This window comes from Astyanax mexicanus, chromosome 4 (assembly GCF_023375975.1).
Source record: "Astyanax mexicanus isolate ESR-SI-001 chromosome 4, AstMex3_surface, whole genome shotgun sequence".
NCBI classification, from domain to species: domain Eukaryota; kingdom Metazoa; phylum Chordata; class Actinopteri; order Characiformes; family Acestrorhamphidae; genus Astyanax; species Astyanax mexicanus.
Genome location: NC_064411.1, coordinates 28,416,923 through 28,435,686, shown reverse-complemented (window position 1 = coordinate 28,435,686; position 18,764 = coordinate 28,416,923). Strand labels below are relative to the sequence as shown.

Here is an 18,764-nt window from a genome sequence, read left to right as displayed (position 1 = left end):
AGCGCCATATAAACTTAAAAATAATACAGATAAAGTAAAATGAGCTTTAATCAGTGGATTTTAAAGTAGCACAGCCATTGTTGGCCAGTTGTAATAGTGTGGCCAGCATCGCTTGTTCCTTTTCCAGCCTAAAATAAATACGTCAGCAGGTATCATTTTAAAATATTGGCCAGATTGGCTGATGACAATGTTTCTAGGGGAAAAAAAGCTATTATCTGCCAATGCATTTATAATTAAATCAAGTCTATGGCCATCAGTAACATCTCATGCCACCTGATAACACCTATAATAACTAAAATGGTCAGCAAAAACTAGTTACTGGTCCTGATACCAGTCCCTAAAGAGACATACACTGACAGCACCCTCAAAAACACACTAAAACTGCTTTTATACAGTGTGTGCCTGTGTCTGTGTATTATGTGTGCTAATCTCAGTCAGTAGTAGGCTGTGGTAAGTAGAGTAGGTCACCAGTGTCCTGAGACCAAAAAAATTGGCACTGCTCTTTAAGCCATAATAACATCAGAAATATGTAACAACCAGTTACAGATATGACTGCATTTTATCCAAATAACAATGAGTTATATAGTTTAAATCTGATATAGAAGGTACATCTAGTTAGCCACAATACTAACAGATACAGTTAGCAGGCCTGGCAAGGTGGGAGTGGGTTAGCCGCGATGCTAACATCCATCTTCGGCAGGGTTAGATCTACAATACTAACATACACAGCAGTTGGGCTCAGCATGATTTGTGCAGGTTAGCTGCTATGCTAACAGCCGGCTTCGGCAGAGTTAGGGCCGTGCTAACAACAGATACATCAGTTGGGCTTGGCAAGGTTGGAGTGGGTTACCCACAATGCTAACAGACACAGCAGCTGATCTCAGCAAGGTTGTAGTGGGTTAGCCATGATGCTAACAGCAAGCATTGGTAGTGTAAGAGCTGTGCTACAGCTGATCTCAGCAAGGATGGTGATGAGTTTAGCTTTCTAGGGATTGTAGACCTCTGAGCTATTTTTAATTGAATCTGTCAGACTGAGGTGGTGCTGTCTTTCAGTTCAGTCTGTACAGCTGGTGTATTCATTAGGTGTAAATTAGCTAGCTATTTTGCCGTTCAGAGGTGAGTATAGAGGTGAGTATTATCTCGGCCTCTAGCCTGCTTCTAACCCTGGCTAGCACTACTGGAGCAGCATTAGCCGCTAAGCGCTAGCACTTTTGCTGTTCAGAGGCGAGTATTTTGGCCTGTAGCCTGCTTCTAACCCCGGCTAGCACCACTGGAGCAGCATTAGCCGCTAAGCACTAGCACTTTTGCTGTTCAGAGGCAAGTATTTTGGCCTGTAGCCTGCTTCTAACCCTGGCTAGCACTGCTGGAGCAGCATTAGCATTAACTGATAATCACTGTTAGCGCTAGCTCTTTCACCATTCAAAGGCGAATATATCGGACTGTAGCCTGCGTGTTTACTGTGTTAAAACAAGCTACGCGGGACTAACCGCTTGCCAAATTAAACATAAAGCACACTACTGGTCAAACGTTTTAGAACACCACAAGTTTTTTTTTCAGTTATTTAAGCCCATCACATAAAGTGAATAACCTGAAAGGGTACTAAAGGTAGGCTGCCAGATCTTTCAAAGAAAACAATAGGATATTGTCATAAAACTGAAAATTACATTAAATTAAGTGCTTTTTTGAAAAAAAAAAAACATCATTTGTTAACAGCTTACAGCTAGTCTGTAGCAATAAAAATAAACAGCTCTAGAAATTGATTTAATTCAATTTAATTCTGACCCAATTGCCAACAACTTCAGTCTTAGTTTCAGCAGTTAGAAGAAGACTTAGAGGTCTGACTGGTGAATAGCATAAAATAAAAGTATTGCTAAGAGGATAAAATAAAAAAGCAGCCCGTCTGGGTCGTGCAGCACTGCTACTAGACTGCTAACCAATTGGGGTGATCTAAAACCTCCTTTGATTGGTTGTGTATAAAATAAAAATCTAAATATTGAAGCTGCATGGTGCTGTTGGAAAAAAGTCTTTCTAGTAGGCTTGGTGGCTCAAGGCAAGATATGTAATTGTATAAGGAAGAAAGTAAGGTGTTGGTATGATCTTTTTCTATCAAATGCATTCAAGCAAATACTTAAAGATTTGTTTTACTATGGGTGCAGCACCACAAAAATATGATGTGTGATAAAGCTGTTGGATATCCTGATTGTTTGAGAACGCAAATATCACTCCTACAGTGCACATGTTTTAAAGCCAAGCAGGAGTTGTGCAATAAGATTCTTCAGGAAGAATTAATAAAATATTCTACAAAAGCAATGGATGTCATATTGTCTGTTGTTTGCTGGTAGAGAGTAATTGTAATGCTGTATCTGTAACGCCATCAGCTGTAAGTATTTTGACAACTGATGTGCAATGACTGACTGCATGTTCCATGTGGACGAAAGACACATGCTAGTGTTTTGAAAGAATGGTGTGATATTGAGCTGGGTATTGCGGTTTTAAAGCATAGAGTTAGTTTGTGTATTGAAAGCTTTGTTTGCTTTCAGAAATTTTGAGGTAGTATTACGGGAAATATGGTTGTAAGCAGCACATTTTATAAAGTTTCTGTGTTAAGAGTTTAGAAACAGACGTATATTCCGTGTCAGTGAAAAATAAGTTATTAGTTAATTCAATAGCCAATGAATTAAATTAGTTTAGCTAATAAAATCTTTGATTTGTTACCTTATAAGATGTTTAAAATGCCAAAGACATTTAAATACAGTTCTGTTCAAATTTCATATGCAGTCATATGCAAGCTGACTAAATAAAAAACAGTAGGCATGGGGAAGAGTCAAATTAAAAAAAAAAAGTTGCCATTTAATTTTCCCAAAAATCGTTAATGCGCCTTATAATCCGATGTGTCTTATGTATAAATTTTACAGTCAGGTATTAAGGAGCAGTAAAGCAGTATTATACAGGAGTTTCAGTTTAGTTCTCCAGCACTGAGACTGGAGCAGTTTTAGCATTAGCCGCTAACCACGCTAAGCACTAGCTCTTTTGTCATTCATAGGTGAGTATCATCAGCCTTGTGCCTGCTTCCAACCCTGGCGCTATCACTGATGGAGCAGCATTAGTCCCTAAGCGATAGCTCTTTAGCTGTTCAGTGGTGAGTCTTATCGGCCTGTAGCCTGCTGCTAACTCCAGCTAGCACTGCTGGAGCAGCATTAGCATTAGCCACTAACCATGCTAAGCCCTAGCTCTTTCACTGTTCAGGGGCCTTAGTGGAAATCTGGAAAGCTTACTGTAAATAAACTTTAAAAGAAAGTTTTTTTTTTTAAATTAATTACAGTTTTGTTTACGTAATTAGCTTAGCTTTTCTTGCTGAATTAGAAGGAAAACATGGCAACACCCCTGTTCCTAACTAGTGTCACATAACGAGCCTTATAGTACGAAAATAGACGTGTATTGATAGTGCGCCTCATAATCTGGTGCGCCTTATAGTGCGAAAAATACGTTGTTTCAGTGGTGGTCTTAACTTCTTCTCTGAGTGGTGTTTAAAACTGTCTTTCCTCGTACCCGCAGAAACCCAGATATAAGAAACATATAAACAAATAACTGTGTGTTATATTGTTGCAGCAGTATTGTAAGACTGGAACTTCTGACCTTTTACAATTAGACCAATTGTTTTATGATGCACAGAGTTCATTGTACAAAGATGTTGCAACATCTTTATCTGAAGCTGTTGGAGCTGATTTATATTCCAAAACAATCAGCTATTGTCTGATGTTTGTACTCAGGAAAGGTGATATATTGGTGTCTTTGGTGACTTGAATAGGACTTAAAATGTAGGCTAAGACTTGTGACTCAACTTGAGACATGCTCATATTGACTTGGGACTTGACTTAGGACTGGAGTGTCGCAATTTGTGTGTGATTTGATTACAAAATAGTGTTTATTGTTTGGGTGGTTACTGATACTGATACTGTAAGGTCATATTGGATTGTATTTCACCATTTCTCTTAAGACATATTGAGATATTTGAGGTTTTCTTGTTCAGCTTGTACTTTGTTGAAAGTGAATACTTGTGTGCATGTTGTCTGCGTCTCTTAGTCAGGTGCTCGCTCTACAGTAAATGAGGAAGTGTTACTATGGTCACATTGCAAAGCTTTGCACAGTTTACACAGTTGTGTTCTATTTTTGAGCACCTGCCACTGTGTGTGTGCGTGTGTCTCAGCTCCACGTGGTGGTCAAAGGAGTTGTGTGTACAGGGAATTTTGGATGTGTTTTGGACACTGAAAAATATTTGACTAATTTTAATAATACTCAAAAATAATTAAAAAAATATTAATATACTGTAACAATTTTAAACATTAATTAAAAACCAAAAACATGTGTCTGTTTTGTAAACATAATAATGTACATAATAATAATAATAATAATAATAATGATAATAATAAAAATTATTATTACTAAAATGTACAGTAATAAATATTTTTTGCATGCATATAAACATATAGACATATATGTTTAATACAGAATATCACTATCACAGTATGGATTTTTGCCTAAAATACAACATGGCACATGTTAACTTGTTGTTAACTCTACGAGTAAGACTGATAATCTAGGCTCATAGTAACATTTAAATAAACAAATTAATAGGGAATAATAATATGTAAATCTTCTTATAAGACTTCGAGACAACTTGCTTCTTGAGTTACTAAAAACATGTGAAATGACAGTTCTACTATAGACCTTTCTCACAGTTGTCACCTCCAGCTCTGGTAAGCATGTGTAATTGCACCAAGCATGGTAAAAGGTACTTTTAAAACATGCATTGTGGTGTGGTTTCTTTTCAGAGTGAATGTTTGCAGAGCCTTCTGACCTTAAATAATGCAAAGAAAACAAGTTTGTATTCATAAAGTTTTAAGAGATCAGAAATCAAACCCTGGTTTTTAATCACAGTTTTCATGCATCTTGGCATCATTGTTCTCCTCCACCAGTCATACACACTGCTTTTGGATAACTTTATGCTTTACACTCCTGGTGCAAACATTCAAGCAGTTCAGCTTGGTTTGATGGCTTGTGATCATCCATCTTCAATTTGGTAAAATCAAAGAAACATTTTTTTTTTCCAGAGCTGTTTATGGCTTTGCAGGAATGAAAGCTTGATGACATCTGCATTAAAATGACTTGTAATAAGCAGAGCTTTTAAGCTGGAGTTGAACAGTTGAAACCTGATGGTGTATAAACTTTGGTAAGTGTGTTTGATAACTGAATTATTGGTGTATTTTCAGACGTTGATTAGAACACAACCGGAAATCGTTAAACGTTACTGTTCGTTAGAGGTGTGCCATATTGTATCGTAAGCAATAATATCGCCAACATTTATGAATATCGTGAACAATATTAGTATACCCTGAAATATCGCCATATCACTAATTATCACATCAGGGTACTACATTTCAACAGTTTTTAGCAGAAGGAAGATTCACATTGTTCTCATTTCCCATTATATATCTTCTGGAGACATATTATATGGACATATGTTATATGGACCTATCTGTCCAGTATCATTTAGTCCTGGATATATGGAGATATTTGGATTTCATTATTAGTATCATTACATTCTGGATCATTCACTTCTGTTACATTTTTTAAAATATTAGTTAGGGTTGTGCAATTTAATTTTCGTTTTGTTGCAGTAGTGTATTCTTTGAATATTTTGAATATTTTTTAATATTTATTTAGTGTTTTGCCAAGAGTATCGTTATCGCCAAAATACCATGATATATCATGATATTATTTCAGGGCCATATTGCCCACCCCTACTGTTCACGCCTCCGCAACGTGGAACTGCTGTTTCACTGTTAGACGTAAGACATCCATGTTAATGAAGGACACACCCATGTATTTGCATTTTTTTGGGGGGGGGGTGTAGGAGTACTGTTCTAGCATTCCTTGTGTGTCTAAATCTGCAGAAAAGAAAAGGAAGAAGTACTTAGGAAGGAATGATTAATGGAGAAATATGTGGTTGATTGCGTGGGTGTGGCCCCTTTTGATGAGATATAGATCAGTAACAGGAAGACACTTCTTGGCTCTCTCTTTTAATCTCTTCCGACATCCTGTATAAAGTGTGTGTGTGTGAGAGGCTGTGTGACAAAGCTGTTGATTGATTGAAATGTGAAGTGCAATTTGGGTCAGTGGGTTAAAGCGGCTCTGTTGGAGCTGGTGTTGGGTTGTGTACATGTGTACAGACAGGCTGTGTTGTTTCTCTTTTTTCACTTATTTCTAGGGATGGACACAATATTTGGCAACCAAATTGAACCAGAATCGCTTTCTGTGTTTGTTTGAATAAGTGAAACGACCAAACAGTGGCTAATTTATGTTGCGTGGATACATTACATCATATTCTAGTGTTTCCTCTAAAGTTAGGATTTGTTTAAGCAGCAGTGGCAGCCACACACACAGCAGACCTCTTTACAAGCTGACAAGTTTGTTTAGAATAATAATTGTAGTTGGCTGAGCTAACATAGCCTTAGCATTTGTTTGTTTACCAAAATACTAACTGCCTTTCTCTATGTAATTTCTCTCATCTGTATACTTGGATAGCACTTCTGAGGTACATGTATAACTAAACGGCAGAGGTACATTTTGTGGTTAGAATAAAACTACTGAAGTAAATGCATGATTAGTATAGAACTGCTGAGGTAAATTAATGAGTAGAATAGAATTACAAAGGTAAATTCATGATTAAAATAGTACTATTGAAGGAATCCATGAAATAAATAGCAATACTGAGGTAAATGCATGAATAGAATAGCACTACTGAGGTAAATTTATGATTAAAATATCACTTCTGGAAGAATTAATGAAATTAACAGCACCATTGAGATTAATTCATGAATAGACTAGCACTTCTGAGGTACAGTCATGATTAAAATAACACGTCTGAATGAATTCCTGAATTGAAAAGCACTACTAAGATAAGATTGTTACTAAAGTGTAACTACTATGGTACAGTTATGATTAAAATGCACTGCTGAGGTAAATCTGTGAATAGAATGGCTTTACTAAGGGACATTCATAGTTGGGGACACACTGCTGATTTTGTTTTATTTATTATTAAAAAACTCTTTTTGAGGTAAATGTATTGTGCTTTGTTGGTGTGTTTGCTATAATAATAGTCTGCTTATATAATAATAAATGTCTTTCTTATGTTTGTAATTGCTTTTAAATGTCAAAAGAGTGAAAGCCTACATAAAATGTGCCCTGTATGAACTAATGGCACAAAAAAGGAGGAACAGTTGACGAGGCAAGAGGGAGGGAAGGAGAGGTAAGAGTGGATGGAATGAGGTTTGTGTGAAGAATGTATGTATGATGTCAGTGGGGTGTTCCCCTTGAGTATTTCTACAGACTGGCTCCGAAAATAGAGCTCTCTCTCTCTCTCTCTCTCTCTCTCTCCCTCTCTTTTGCTCAAACCCCCTCTCTCTGACCCTGTTTCGTCCTTTTTTGAGCTTATTTGGCTCAATAAAACAGTAGATAAGTCTATAGATAGATATAGATAGATAGATATATATATAAATATATAAAAGCATAAATAAAGCTTAATGAATACAGTTTATTAAGACTTTGAGTCAGAAACTAAAACTAATTACCGTGATCAAGCCCAGACCAGCAGAGCAACTTCTCCCTCCATGCATTCCAATGGTATCTACTCAGCAGCTGTGGATTCAGCCGGTTTCAAAGTCCTCTTTCAGATTTCCAGTCAATCCAGTCAATTGTGTTTTAATGTTTAATAACAGTCATACAATGCAGCTGTATTCTGCAGTGTTTGATTAGAATGTTAAAAACTGTATCAGAAACAGGAATTCCACATTGAATCACTTTTTCTGTGGCACTGTTGTCTAAGAATTTACCGAGTTGATGAGCAAAAATGTAAACAAAAACAGGTTGGTCTGTTTTTAGTGGTTGCCTTTGCCAGAAAAAAAGTTAGACAAACACCATTTGATTAGCAATCAGAAGATTAAAAAAAAGCAGGTCATGAAGCACACTAATAAGAAACAAACCTATCCATAAAAAATGAAGATGAGAGGAGATACATTAGTCTTGTAGCAGACAATAATGTACTAGTGCATTTCAAAAAATAAGAATATCATTGAAATGTTACTTTGTTTTGGTAATTCAGTTCAAAATGTGAAACTCAAATATTATATTGATGTATTAAACACAGTAATATATTTTAAAGGTTTTATTTATTTTATTGTTGATTATGCCTTACAGCCAATGAAACCCCAAAATCTGAGTCTCAGAAAATTAGAATAATATGTCAGACAAATTGGTACTTTTGGCTACAGTGTGGGCAGTGTGCCAAGTCCTGCTGGAAAATGAAATTCTCATAAAAGTTGTCAGCAGCAGAGGGAAGCATGAAGTGCTGTAAGATTTAGTGGGAAAACAAAACTGCACTGACTTTAGACTTGATAATAAAACACAGTGGATCAACACCAGCAGATGACATGTCTCTCCAAACCATCACTGATTGGTGGAAACTTCACACTAGACCTCAAGCAGTTTGGACTGTGTGTCTCTCCACTCTTGCTCCAGACTCTGAACCCTTGATTTACAAATGAAATGTAAAATGTACTGATGATCAGTGATTGTTGTTGTCTGAAGAGTTATGTATTGGCAAGAACGTTAAGATCACGATAAAGAGCCTACAATTAAACATGTATTGATGTATATTGTGATGGCAAGGTGATATGACTATTTAAATCATATTTAAGGAAAAATTGCTGCACTCATTTTTCCCAGGATAAATAGTAGGCTGGTATGTGCAATCATTGTGGACATCTACCTCACTCTATCATCTGCTTTACTTTACTTTATCTCACTCTACATCTCACTCTACCTTGCTCTGCCTCTGCTTATCCTTATTCCACCTCACTATGCCTCTCTGCCTTACTCTACCTCTGCTTTACCTCACTCTACCCATCTCTTCTCTCTCTACCACACTCTGCCTCTGCTCTGCCTCATTCTACCTCACTCTGCCACTGCTTTACCTTACCTGACCCTGCTCTCTCTACGTCACTCTACCTAATTCTGCCTCTATTCTTATATCACATTGGCGCACTCTGCAGCACAAAAAGCTCTCTCTGTTGCTTATCGTGGGTATCATAGTTTCAGTTCACTGATATTCAGAATGTTATAGTAGCTTTTTTGATGTGTTAATATCGTTGTGTATATCACTGTTTATCTAACAGCCCAAAAAGGTACATATCTGGGTTTGTACGGTCATGAAAAACCTGGAAAAGTCATGGAATTTGAAACAAGCAAATACGTTTTTGGAAAAACAAAAATACCCAGAAAGTTTTGGAAAAGTCATGAAAATTTGCTCTATAAATGTTTTTCTTTGATTGACAGAAATGCTATTTTAAGCTATCAAATACATCAGATCAGTTAGTTCAGTAGTTTAGCCCTATACATTGAATTTCTCAGGATTTTTTTTAAATCAAATATATTGTATGCCTATTATTGTATTTAATCGTATAGTTTATTAAGATCGTGTGGTCATAAAAATTAGCCTTAAAGGCATGGAAATGTCTATACAATGAATTTCTCAGGATTTTTTTTTTAAATCAAGTATATTGTATGCCTATCATCAATTTTGACTATAGTTTATTTAATAGTATAGGTTATTAAGATTGTGTGGTCATAAAAATTAGCCTTGAAGGCATGTAAAAGTCATGAAAAAGTAATGGAAATGTATTGTTTGAAAAAGTGTATATATATATATATATATATATATATATATATATATATATATATATATATATATATATATATATATATATATATATATATATATATATATATATATATTTCCCAAATGTAAGCTTAAACACTGTGCTTTGAACACTGTGGAACATTTAGCCTCAGCCCTTAACCTTAGTACAGGACTGCTGTGCCCAGTCTGAGTGTGTTTACTCAGGAAACAGCAATGCAGTGAGTCATAAGTCCCAAAAATGAAAAACTAATGGGAGGAGGGGAAATGGAGCATTTTTTCCCATTGGTTCATTCTGCATGACTCTCTCTCTCTCTCTTTCTCTCTTTCTCTCTCTCTCTCTCTCTCTCTCTCTCTCTCTCTCTCTCTCTCTTTGGCTCTGGAAGGCAGAGGTATGATAAATGGTGTGATAAATCAATATACTGTCTGAGCTGCACCAATATTGAAAGTGCACTCTGTCAAATGTGCAGCAAAAACAGGGCAGATCACCCTGAATAGAAATTCATTATAAAACACTGTTTTTTTGTTGTATATGTTTAAATATTATGAACAACATATCAAATAGAGCCTATACTCTGCAAATAATCATACCAATATTTCAAAGCTAGACCATATATAACATTTCTATTGTTTTCCTGGTTAAAAAAAAAAAGACTTTTGTTAAAGCTGGTGTCTGTAAGTTTGGGGATTTAAGGGATTTAGTGCCCTCTCTGGTGAGAATGGGTAATTGCACCGAGCATGTGGAAGAATTATTTTAAACTGGGCGGGTGTGATGTGGTCTCATTTCAGTGCGGATGAATCCGACTACAGGTTATGTTCAGTCAGAAAGAGAGAGAAAGAGAGAGCTCAGTCAAACTTCACTCCTTCGTTTCTTTGGTTTTACTATGAGTGAATGAGCTACTGAGCTCTGAGTTTCCTCTTCTGAAGTCTCCATGGCTCCACCAGCCACTCATATTCAGTAAAACTGAGCCGAAACCTCTTTTAGAGGCTGTACGTGTGACGTAAGTATGTAAAGACGTGTGACGTGGCCAGAAAAACTTCCGCGAAAAAACAAACAAAATTGAAACAAAATAATACGGACTGTTAATGTCAAAATGCTATTTAATGCTATTTAATAAAAAAAAATTATGTTCTATGTTCAATCAAACCGATTCTTAAAGTTAATTCGCAGACAAAAATCAACTTTTAATGTTTTTTTTTATTTGCACAACATGTCAGGACTTTTGTGTGTTGCAGTGCTTTTGGTGAGGCATCAATAATAGCTCTACAGCAGAGTTACACAAATAAACAGAACTAAATATACTTAATAAACCAGAAAAGATTTTACATAAAAAACAAATAAACTGTAATATACAAATCTAAATATAGCAGATAAAACAAAATGTACTATATAAATATAGTAGTATACTTAAATAAATATGCAATCAGGATTTTAATGGCTCTTCTTGTTTACATCTATTACTTGGGTTGCACAATGTATTGCATGTCAGGTTTGTTGCAATTGATTGCAATTCAAAAATATCAGAAGGTTGCAACAGGCAAACTAGCCCTTTAAAAACAAACACATTTGTGTTGTGAGCTGTGATCATTGGTTCCTGATTTTTATTTATTTGGTTGTTTTTTGGTAAATCAAGGGTTTCACATGGTCCAACAGGGGTAGATTAAATATTTTTTATTACAGTAATTCTTAACTTTGTTATAAAAAAAAAGGAGTTTGTGTATTTTGTGTAACACAGAATAGCCTTTTCCTTTCAGAGAGCGAGAGGGTAGAGACAGATGCAGGGGCCTGATTATTTTAGCTTGGTGCTCTGCAGTCCTGTCAGAGTTATGTAACACCTGTCATCAGAAAGACAATGATTCAGCAAAAGCTTCGTCTCACATCGTCTGCTGTATTTATTGGACAGAATTTCAAAAATATTTTAAAATACTTGGTCTGTGTTTGAAAAAAAATGCACAATATCTAATCATATATTTTTTTCTCTTTGTTTTAGGTTCATTTTCCTGATGTAGAACGAGTGGAGTGGCTCAATAAGGTGAGTGGTGGTCTTGAAATCTTCATTAGTATACATTTTACCAGGCATGTTACCACTTGTAATTGGAAACTTCTAAGCTCCTTTTGTGTCTGAACATATGAAAATAAATACTGATAATAAGTCCTCAGTGCCCACAAAGCAGGAGAGGGCTTGTAAATGATTAAGAAATGGCAGTTCAGGGGAACTGTGGCAGTCAGGTTGTGATCTGTAAGGGAACTGTTAAAGAGAATTGCTTAATTGCTGTTAAGAAAGTAAAAAATCTAAATGCATACATGACTGAATGTCAAGACCCTGCAGAAAGTTTTAGCTAAGTAGGGGGACGTCTCTGAAAAATATTTCTCACTTCTACTCAGTAATTAAATGCCTGCTTCCGGACTGCAATTAAAAAAACAGGAGGACCAGTGAGATTTTTTTTTGGCTTTCTCCATCACATGACATCGCTTTCAGTAGCTCCTCCATTTCCACTCGCTGTTGTGTTTATACGTGGATCTCTGTGGAAACGCACACCCAAAGTGTAATTACAGTGCGTAGCAGTGGACAAATAGCTATTTTATTAAACGCTAGGTGACAAAAACCCAGAGATGTGGATCCGGACAGGACTAAAATTACGAGAGGACCACCGAGTTCAGAGAAAAACAGTAGATAATTCAGCCTGTAATTTTCTCAGAGGACGTCTGAAAAAATACGTACATGATCGTTATGGACGGGAATAAAATCACAGAGGAGCCCCATAAAAGAGAATATTACCCCAAATCCCCCTGAGAAACTAATCCCATCTGGATAGGGCTACAATTTTAAACTGAGATTCACGTAACATTGCAAATACGATTATTTATTTATTTATTCATTTATTTATTAAACTGTGTTGAAGCTCTTTAGGATGTTCTACAAACCTCAGTGAAGCAGTACAAACTTCAGTTTGAGAAGTTTTAAGACCACTTCTCAACAATTATGGCAAATAAATAACTTCTCATAAACCCATGACTTAATTGCATTCACCACCCTCTCTCTATAAATAAGAGACAAACTGTACGAGATCTTTTTACGCCCAGTTGCCCCAAACTGCATAAGGCCTCTTAGTGCTAATTTTTGCTTAAATCTTTAGATTGCCACTTGCGCAAATACTGTATATCAAATAAAATATTAACTGTATATTAAATAAAAGATTAACTGTACTTTAGGATTTAAAAAATATTTTGTTTATTTAAGTACATAGGATGTGTTTATTCAATTAAAAACTACATAAAAGTGTAATTTGGTCCCATTGGTGTCAAAAGAATGTTTCATTTTTTGTAAGTAATGTGCAATAATACATTCAAATTCTAGATACAAAAGTGTCAAAAGTATTCACAATGATTACTCCGCTAGAAGTGTAGATACTAGTGTTTAAATTCTTCTGTAGATGCTGAAGTATCAACTCAAGCTTTTTACTTAGTATAAGTGTAAAAGGACTGCTTTCAAACCTACTTCAACCTACTTTCAAACCTAAGTATAAAAGTAAAAGTAATGTAAAGGGAAAAATGCCATTAGGGACAAAAGCTTAGGCCGTGCCTAATAATAACAATAATGTTATATTAAAATGTTTATGCTGCACTAGGCTCCCTGTTTCAGCTGCATATATGCCCTTTAAAATAAATGCATTTATTTCAATGCAAATACATTAAAGAAGCTTAGTTGGGACATTTTAAGAGCTCAAGTTCTCTCTTGAGTCTCTGCACAGATCATCTTCATACTAAACTACATACACCTGCTATGTTCTTGCTGGATTGTGGGGGGAGTGGGATGTGTGCAGGTAGGCCTGGACAATATTTCGATATCGGTATTAATCGCGATAAGAAATGTTTCAATAACGATGATATCATTTTTGTGGCATATCGATATGTATTATTCACAGACAGGCGTTTTTAGCGGCGTCAGTTCACTGCAGCGTTGAACACAATCAGACTCCGTAGCCGGGCTAAGTCAGTGCGTGATGATGCAATCATACAGGCACGTAGCCGGCTAGGCTAGGCTTTACCTGGGTCGGGTCGGCTCCGCTCCGGTCCGGTCCGCACCTAAAATCTCCCGCGATGAAGTGAAACCAACCCTAACCGAGCGGATCTCAGCTCCGCTCCTCTCCGCACCTTAAACCCACCCGCGATGAAGTGAAACTGACCCTAACCGAGCGGATCTCAGCTCCGCTCCTCTCCGCACCTTAAACCCACCCGCGATGAAGTGAAACTGACCCTAACCGAGCGGATCTCAGCTCCGCTCCTCTCCGCACCTTAAACCCACCCGCGATGAAGTGAAACTGACCCTAACCGAGCGGATCTCAGCTCCGCTCCGCTTAAAACCTCCCGCGATGAAGCGAAACCGACCCTAACCCGCAGAATGAGTGCACCTGACGCCTCCACAAGTGATTAAACAGAATAAATAATTGAGGGATTCGGGTCTAATTCAGTGGCTCGACGTTCAAAGGTCTGATAAACTTCAGACTTCAGCTTGCTCCAAATTGTTCTGGAGAGTGGAGTCGACTAGCAACGGTAATACATCTGTTCATCCACCTCAAGCAGTTTCACTACACACTATCTTCCTTATCCTGGCTAAAACACTTTTATAGTTTATGTTGTATTTAAGTTATTTATAGTTGATAAAGGGTTGTTTATTTGACAGGGATACCATGTTCCCTTTATGTATATGAAGGATTTTGTATTCCCTATTCTGGTTAAAGCACTTTTGTTTTGATCTGTTATATATGTTTACAAAAGAATAAGAAGCTTTGCCTCTGTTGTAATGTAAAGTTATTTATATTGGTAATATGTATATAGGTTATAGGTTTGTGTGTGACAGAGATGTCATGTTTTTATTTTGCTACATGCAAATAAAAGTGATCATTGATTTATTCTGATCTTTTTTATTTCTAAAGTATTATATAGTTTTTGTGAGAGGAGGCTTCAAAAGACTTAAATTAAAATTTGAGACAGTAGTGTACAGATTTCCGTTGCAGGGATTCTTAGCAGTTTTTCTGAGGCCTTCAAGGTAGTTATATCGATATCGAAATTATATCGTATCGACCGAAATTAAGGAATATATCGTGATATAAATTTTGGCCATATCGTCCAGCGCTATGTGCAGGTGTGATGGATCACAGTATAAACCAATAGGGAGTCAGAATGGTATATGTTTATACTTCTCTACATCCAATCACAATCAGATTCACTTTATCTGGATGGAGAGATTTATCTGAATAGGGCTTTTATTGAACGATGAGAAGCCGGAATGGAATCAAGCAGGAGTAACAAGGCTATTTTTAAATGTAAAGAGTAGAAAGTTCAGATAAATGTATGAAAATGTAAGAAGTAGAAGGAAAAACCATCTGTAAAATAATTACTTTAGCAACATTTCTACTTAAGTAAGGTCACAAAGTATTTGTACTTGACATCTCTGGCCTGATATTATCATCATCATCAGCCAAAGTGGGTGTTAATTTCGTGACTGGAGGTGTCTTGAGGCAAATCTGATAACATCATAGTAGTTCCTGTGCAAAGATATGTCAGTTAAAGCTTGATCAGTATTGTGTGGGTGTGCATGCCTGTTTTGGTTGGTCTGATATAAATAGATCAGAAACTGGAACTTTGGTAGCCAGTCTACTGAAAAATGTCCCTAGATGCCCTAATAATTTCAGCAGGCACTCATCTCTCTCTCACACACACACACACACACACACACACACACAGTGCAGCCTGGACTAAAAACAGTCCATATGCGGATGACATACTTTTAGATGGTACCAATACCACTGGAGTTCTTCCATTCTTAATATCAAATGATTAAATTATCTTTATAGAGACACAGGATCTGACATTAAAAACAGGTTAATTTGTTTATTGAAACAAGAAGAGCACTGGCCTGGTTCTTAATCCAGCACTGGCATATTCAATGGTGTGAAAAAGTGTTTGCCAACCTTCACAATTTTCTTATGTTTTTGCATGTTTGTCACCATAAATGTTTCAGATCATCAAACATGTGTAAAAAATAGTCAAAACAACACAAGTAAACACAAAATGCAGTTTTCATTATTAGGGAGAAAAAAATAACAAACCTACATGGCCCTGTGTGAAAAAGTGGCCAGATTACTGCCACAACTGTTCTCAATCAAGAAATCACTTAAACATGACCTGTCTGACAAAGCGAGATAGATCAAAAGATACTCAAAAGCTAGATCATCATTATCATCATCATGCCAATATCCAAAGAAATTTTGAAACAAATAAGAAAGAAAGAAATTGAGATCTATCAGTCTGGAAAAGGTTATAAAGCCAATTCCAAAGTTTTGGGAATTTAGCAAACCACAGAGAGAGCTATTATTCACAAATAGTAAAAACATGAAACAGTGGTGAACCTTCCCAGGTGTGGCCAACCAATCAAAATAACCCCAAGAGCGCAGCGATGACTCATCTAAGAGGTCACAAAATACCCCACAACAACATCTAAAGAACTGCAGGCCTCACTTGCTTATTTGTTAAAGGAGAACTCTGGTGTAAAATGGACTTTTGATGTAGTAAAACATGGTAAAAAGTACTCACCTTTGGGGAATAGCACACCTCCGTTCTCCCACAGCGTTCCAAGATCCAGAAATTTTAACAGTTTGTCCAAACACCCTTCAGACTGGGTGATACGGGCATAATTTACCCTGATAAATCACTTGTTACACCGTTATCCAGCTCAATGTAGCACCACACCTACTTGGTAGAATCCAGAGAGCCCTGACATTCAAAATGAGAGGCATTAATAACTTTAAAAGTGCACAAGAAGCTTATTAAAACTGTACCACTTTAAAATAAGACTACCCTCATTATGAAGGGTTTATAAATGGTTTACAATTAGTTTATTAGTTATTAATACATAGAAAGGGCAACAATGACCTTTTGTTTGCCGAATAGTAAACCCACATCTATATAGTTACCCTTTCTACGTATGTGTTATAACTGATTATTAAGTATTATTAAGGCATTTACAACCTAATTAGTAACCATTAATAAACTAATTGTAAACCATTTATGACCTGTTTATAAAGGTAGTCTTATTTTAAAGTGGTACCAATAAAACCACTGTTTACATCTCATAGCGCTAGCTTCAGCTCAGAGCACCGCCATTACTCCTGGTGTTTCTGACTTTCTGCAGAGTCAGTCACTGCAGACTTCCAAACTTCATGTAGCTTCAGATTAACGCCAGAAGAGTAGAGTGTAGAGAATGACTGAGCAGTTTGGGTTTCCACCATCCAAGTCTTACATCACTTAACATCACTTATATAGAGGCAAGAAGAGGTGTTGGGCTTATTGATCCACCCTTATCTTTAAGCTTTTCTTTTTTTAAATAGTTTTTTGTTTCTCTCTTTTTCACATGCAGACGGTGCATCAGATGTGGCCGTATATCTGTCAGTTTGTGGATAAACTCTTCCGTGAGACCATCGAGCCAGCTGTGAAAGGAGCAAACGCACACCTCAGCTCTTTCTGCTTCTCCAAGATAGACATGGGAGACAAGGTCAGCACACACACACCCACAAACACCACTGTGTTCCGCTGTATGCATATGAGTCATTCTAGAACATTGTGGCTACATTTTATTAACCTTTTGGGCTGTCTGGGAAACTGACCCATTGTTATGTTTAGGAAAAAATATATATATATTTAATAAGCTTAAAGTTATAATATTGATCGCATTAATTAATTTCCACTACTAATAACTCTTAATGTACATTTTAAGATAAAAACGATTTATTGTCCTCTTTTTACCATATACACACAACGCTGTTAAGTATTTAAAACTAGCTGAAAAACTGTAAAAGTCTAAATGCTAAGGCCTCAACTTCTAATAACTCAGCACATTCATCACCCGTCAAACTAAAAACAGCCTCTGTTTTGCTTTAGGTGTTGAGAATTCCACTTTTCACTTTAGACTCTTATTATTGCATTTTCAAGCAAGAAATGGAATGACATTTCATAGACACAGCTTTTTATTGATGTCACTTTAGGCCAGTGGTGTCACAGTAATATAGCTATAGAGTAAAGCAGGGATGAGTGATCATATACTGTATATTTGAAAATAAGCAAGGCTCTACTCTGTGTATGTCTCCCAAAAGTTTAATGTTAGTTAACTCTCTAATCTCTCTCTCTCTCTCTGCAGCCGCTCCGGGTTAATGGAGTGAAAGTGTACACAGAGAATGTAGACAAACGACAGATTATCATGGACCTGCAAATCAGGTGAGATGTAGAACTTCTTTTTTTTTTTTTGTTAATCAGCTTTATAGACTTTTCATTTTAAAATAAAATAGTAATTAACAATTTTTTTATCTTTGTGTTGATTGTTTTGGGTAATGATTGGGATTACTTATGTTTTACATTTATATTTTTCTATTAAGCAATGATTGGGCAGTAAGAGCTAATCTTGAGGTAGATTGTGATGTTTTTTTTTATTGTGAGTCTAAAAGCACATATAAAGATGTGTGTGTGTTAAGATGTATCTGTGTGTTTGTGTGTTTTATTGTAGCTTTATTGGAAACACAGAGATCGATGTGGAAATTAGGAAATACTACTGCAAAGCGGGCATCAAGAGCATACAGGTAAAAAATGCTTTTATGCTGTGACTCGTTGCAGTACAGTGGGTAAAATAATTGTTCGATCCTATTCTGATTTTGTTAGTTTGCCCCCTTTTAAACCAAGGGTCTAATGCACTGCTACTATGATCGGGAGATTGCTGGTTCGAATCCCAGTCATGCAGCTTGCCATCAGCTGCCGGAGCCCTAAAAGAGTACAGTTAACCTTGCTCTCTCTGAGTGGGTAGATGGCACGCTTTTCCCTCATCACTCCTAGGGTGACGTTGATCAGCACGAGGCGTCTGTGAGCTGATGTATCAGAATCGAGTCGCTGCGCTTTCTTCCAAGTGGTTGTGATGCTACTCAGTGATGCTGATGTATTTATATATGATTAAACATATAT

At 36.5% G+C, this 18,764-nt stretch overlaps 1 protein-coding gene across 3 annotated transcripts in view; it reads left to right on the top strand.

The window, feature by feature from the left end:
* Positions 1-18,764, top strand: part of esyt2a (extended synaptotagmin-like protein 2a) — a 76,685-nt gene that overhangs the window by 5,671 nt on the left and 52,250 nt on the right. For all 3 annotated transcript variants that reach the window (XM_007232166.4, XM_007232169.4, XM_007232168.4), the window contains exons 2-5: positions 11,746-11,787; positions 17,176-17,310; positions 17,953-18,029; positions 18,316-18,388. In XM_007232166.4, the coding sequence (XP_007232228.3) occupies positions 11,746-11,787; positions 17,176-17,310; positions 17,953-18,029; positions 18,316-18,388 (327 nt within the window). The remainder of the gene's footprint in view (positions 1-11,745; positions 11,788-17,175; positions 17,311-17,952; positions 18,030-18,315; positions 18,389-18,764) is intronic.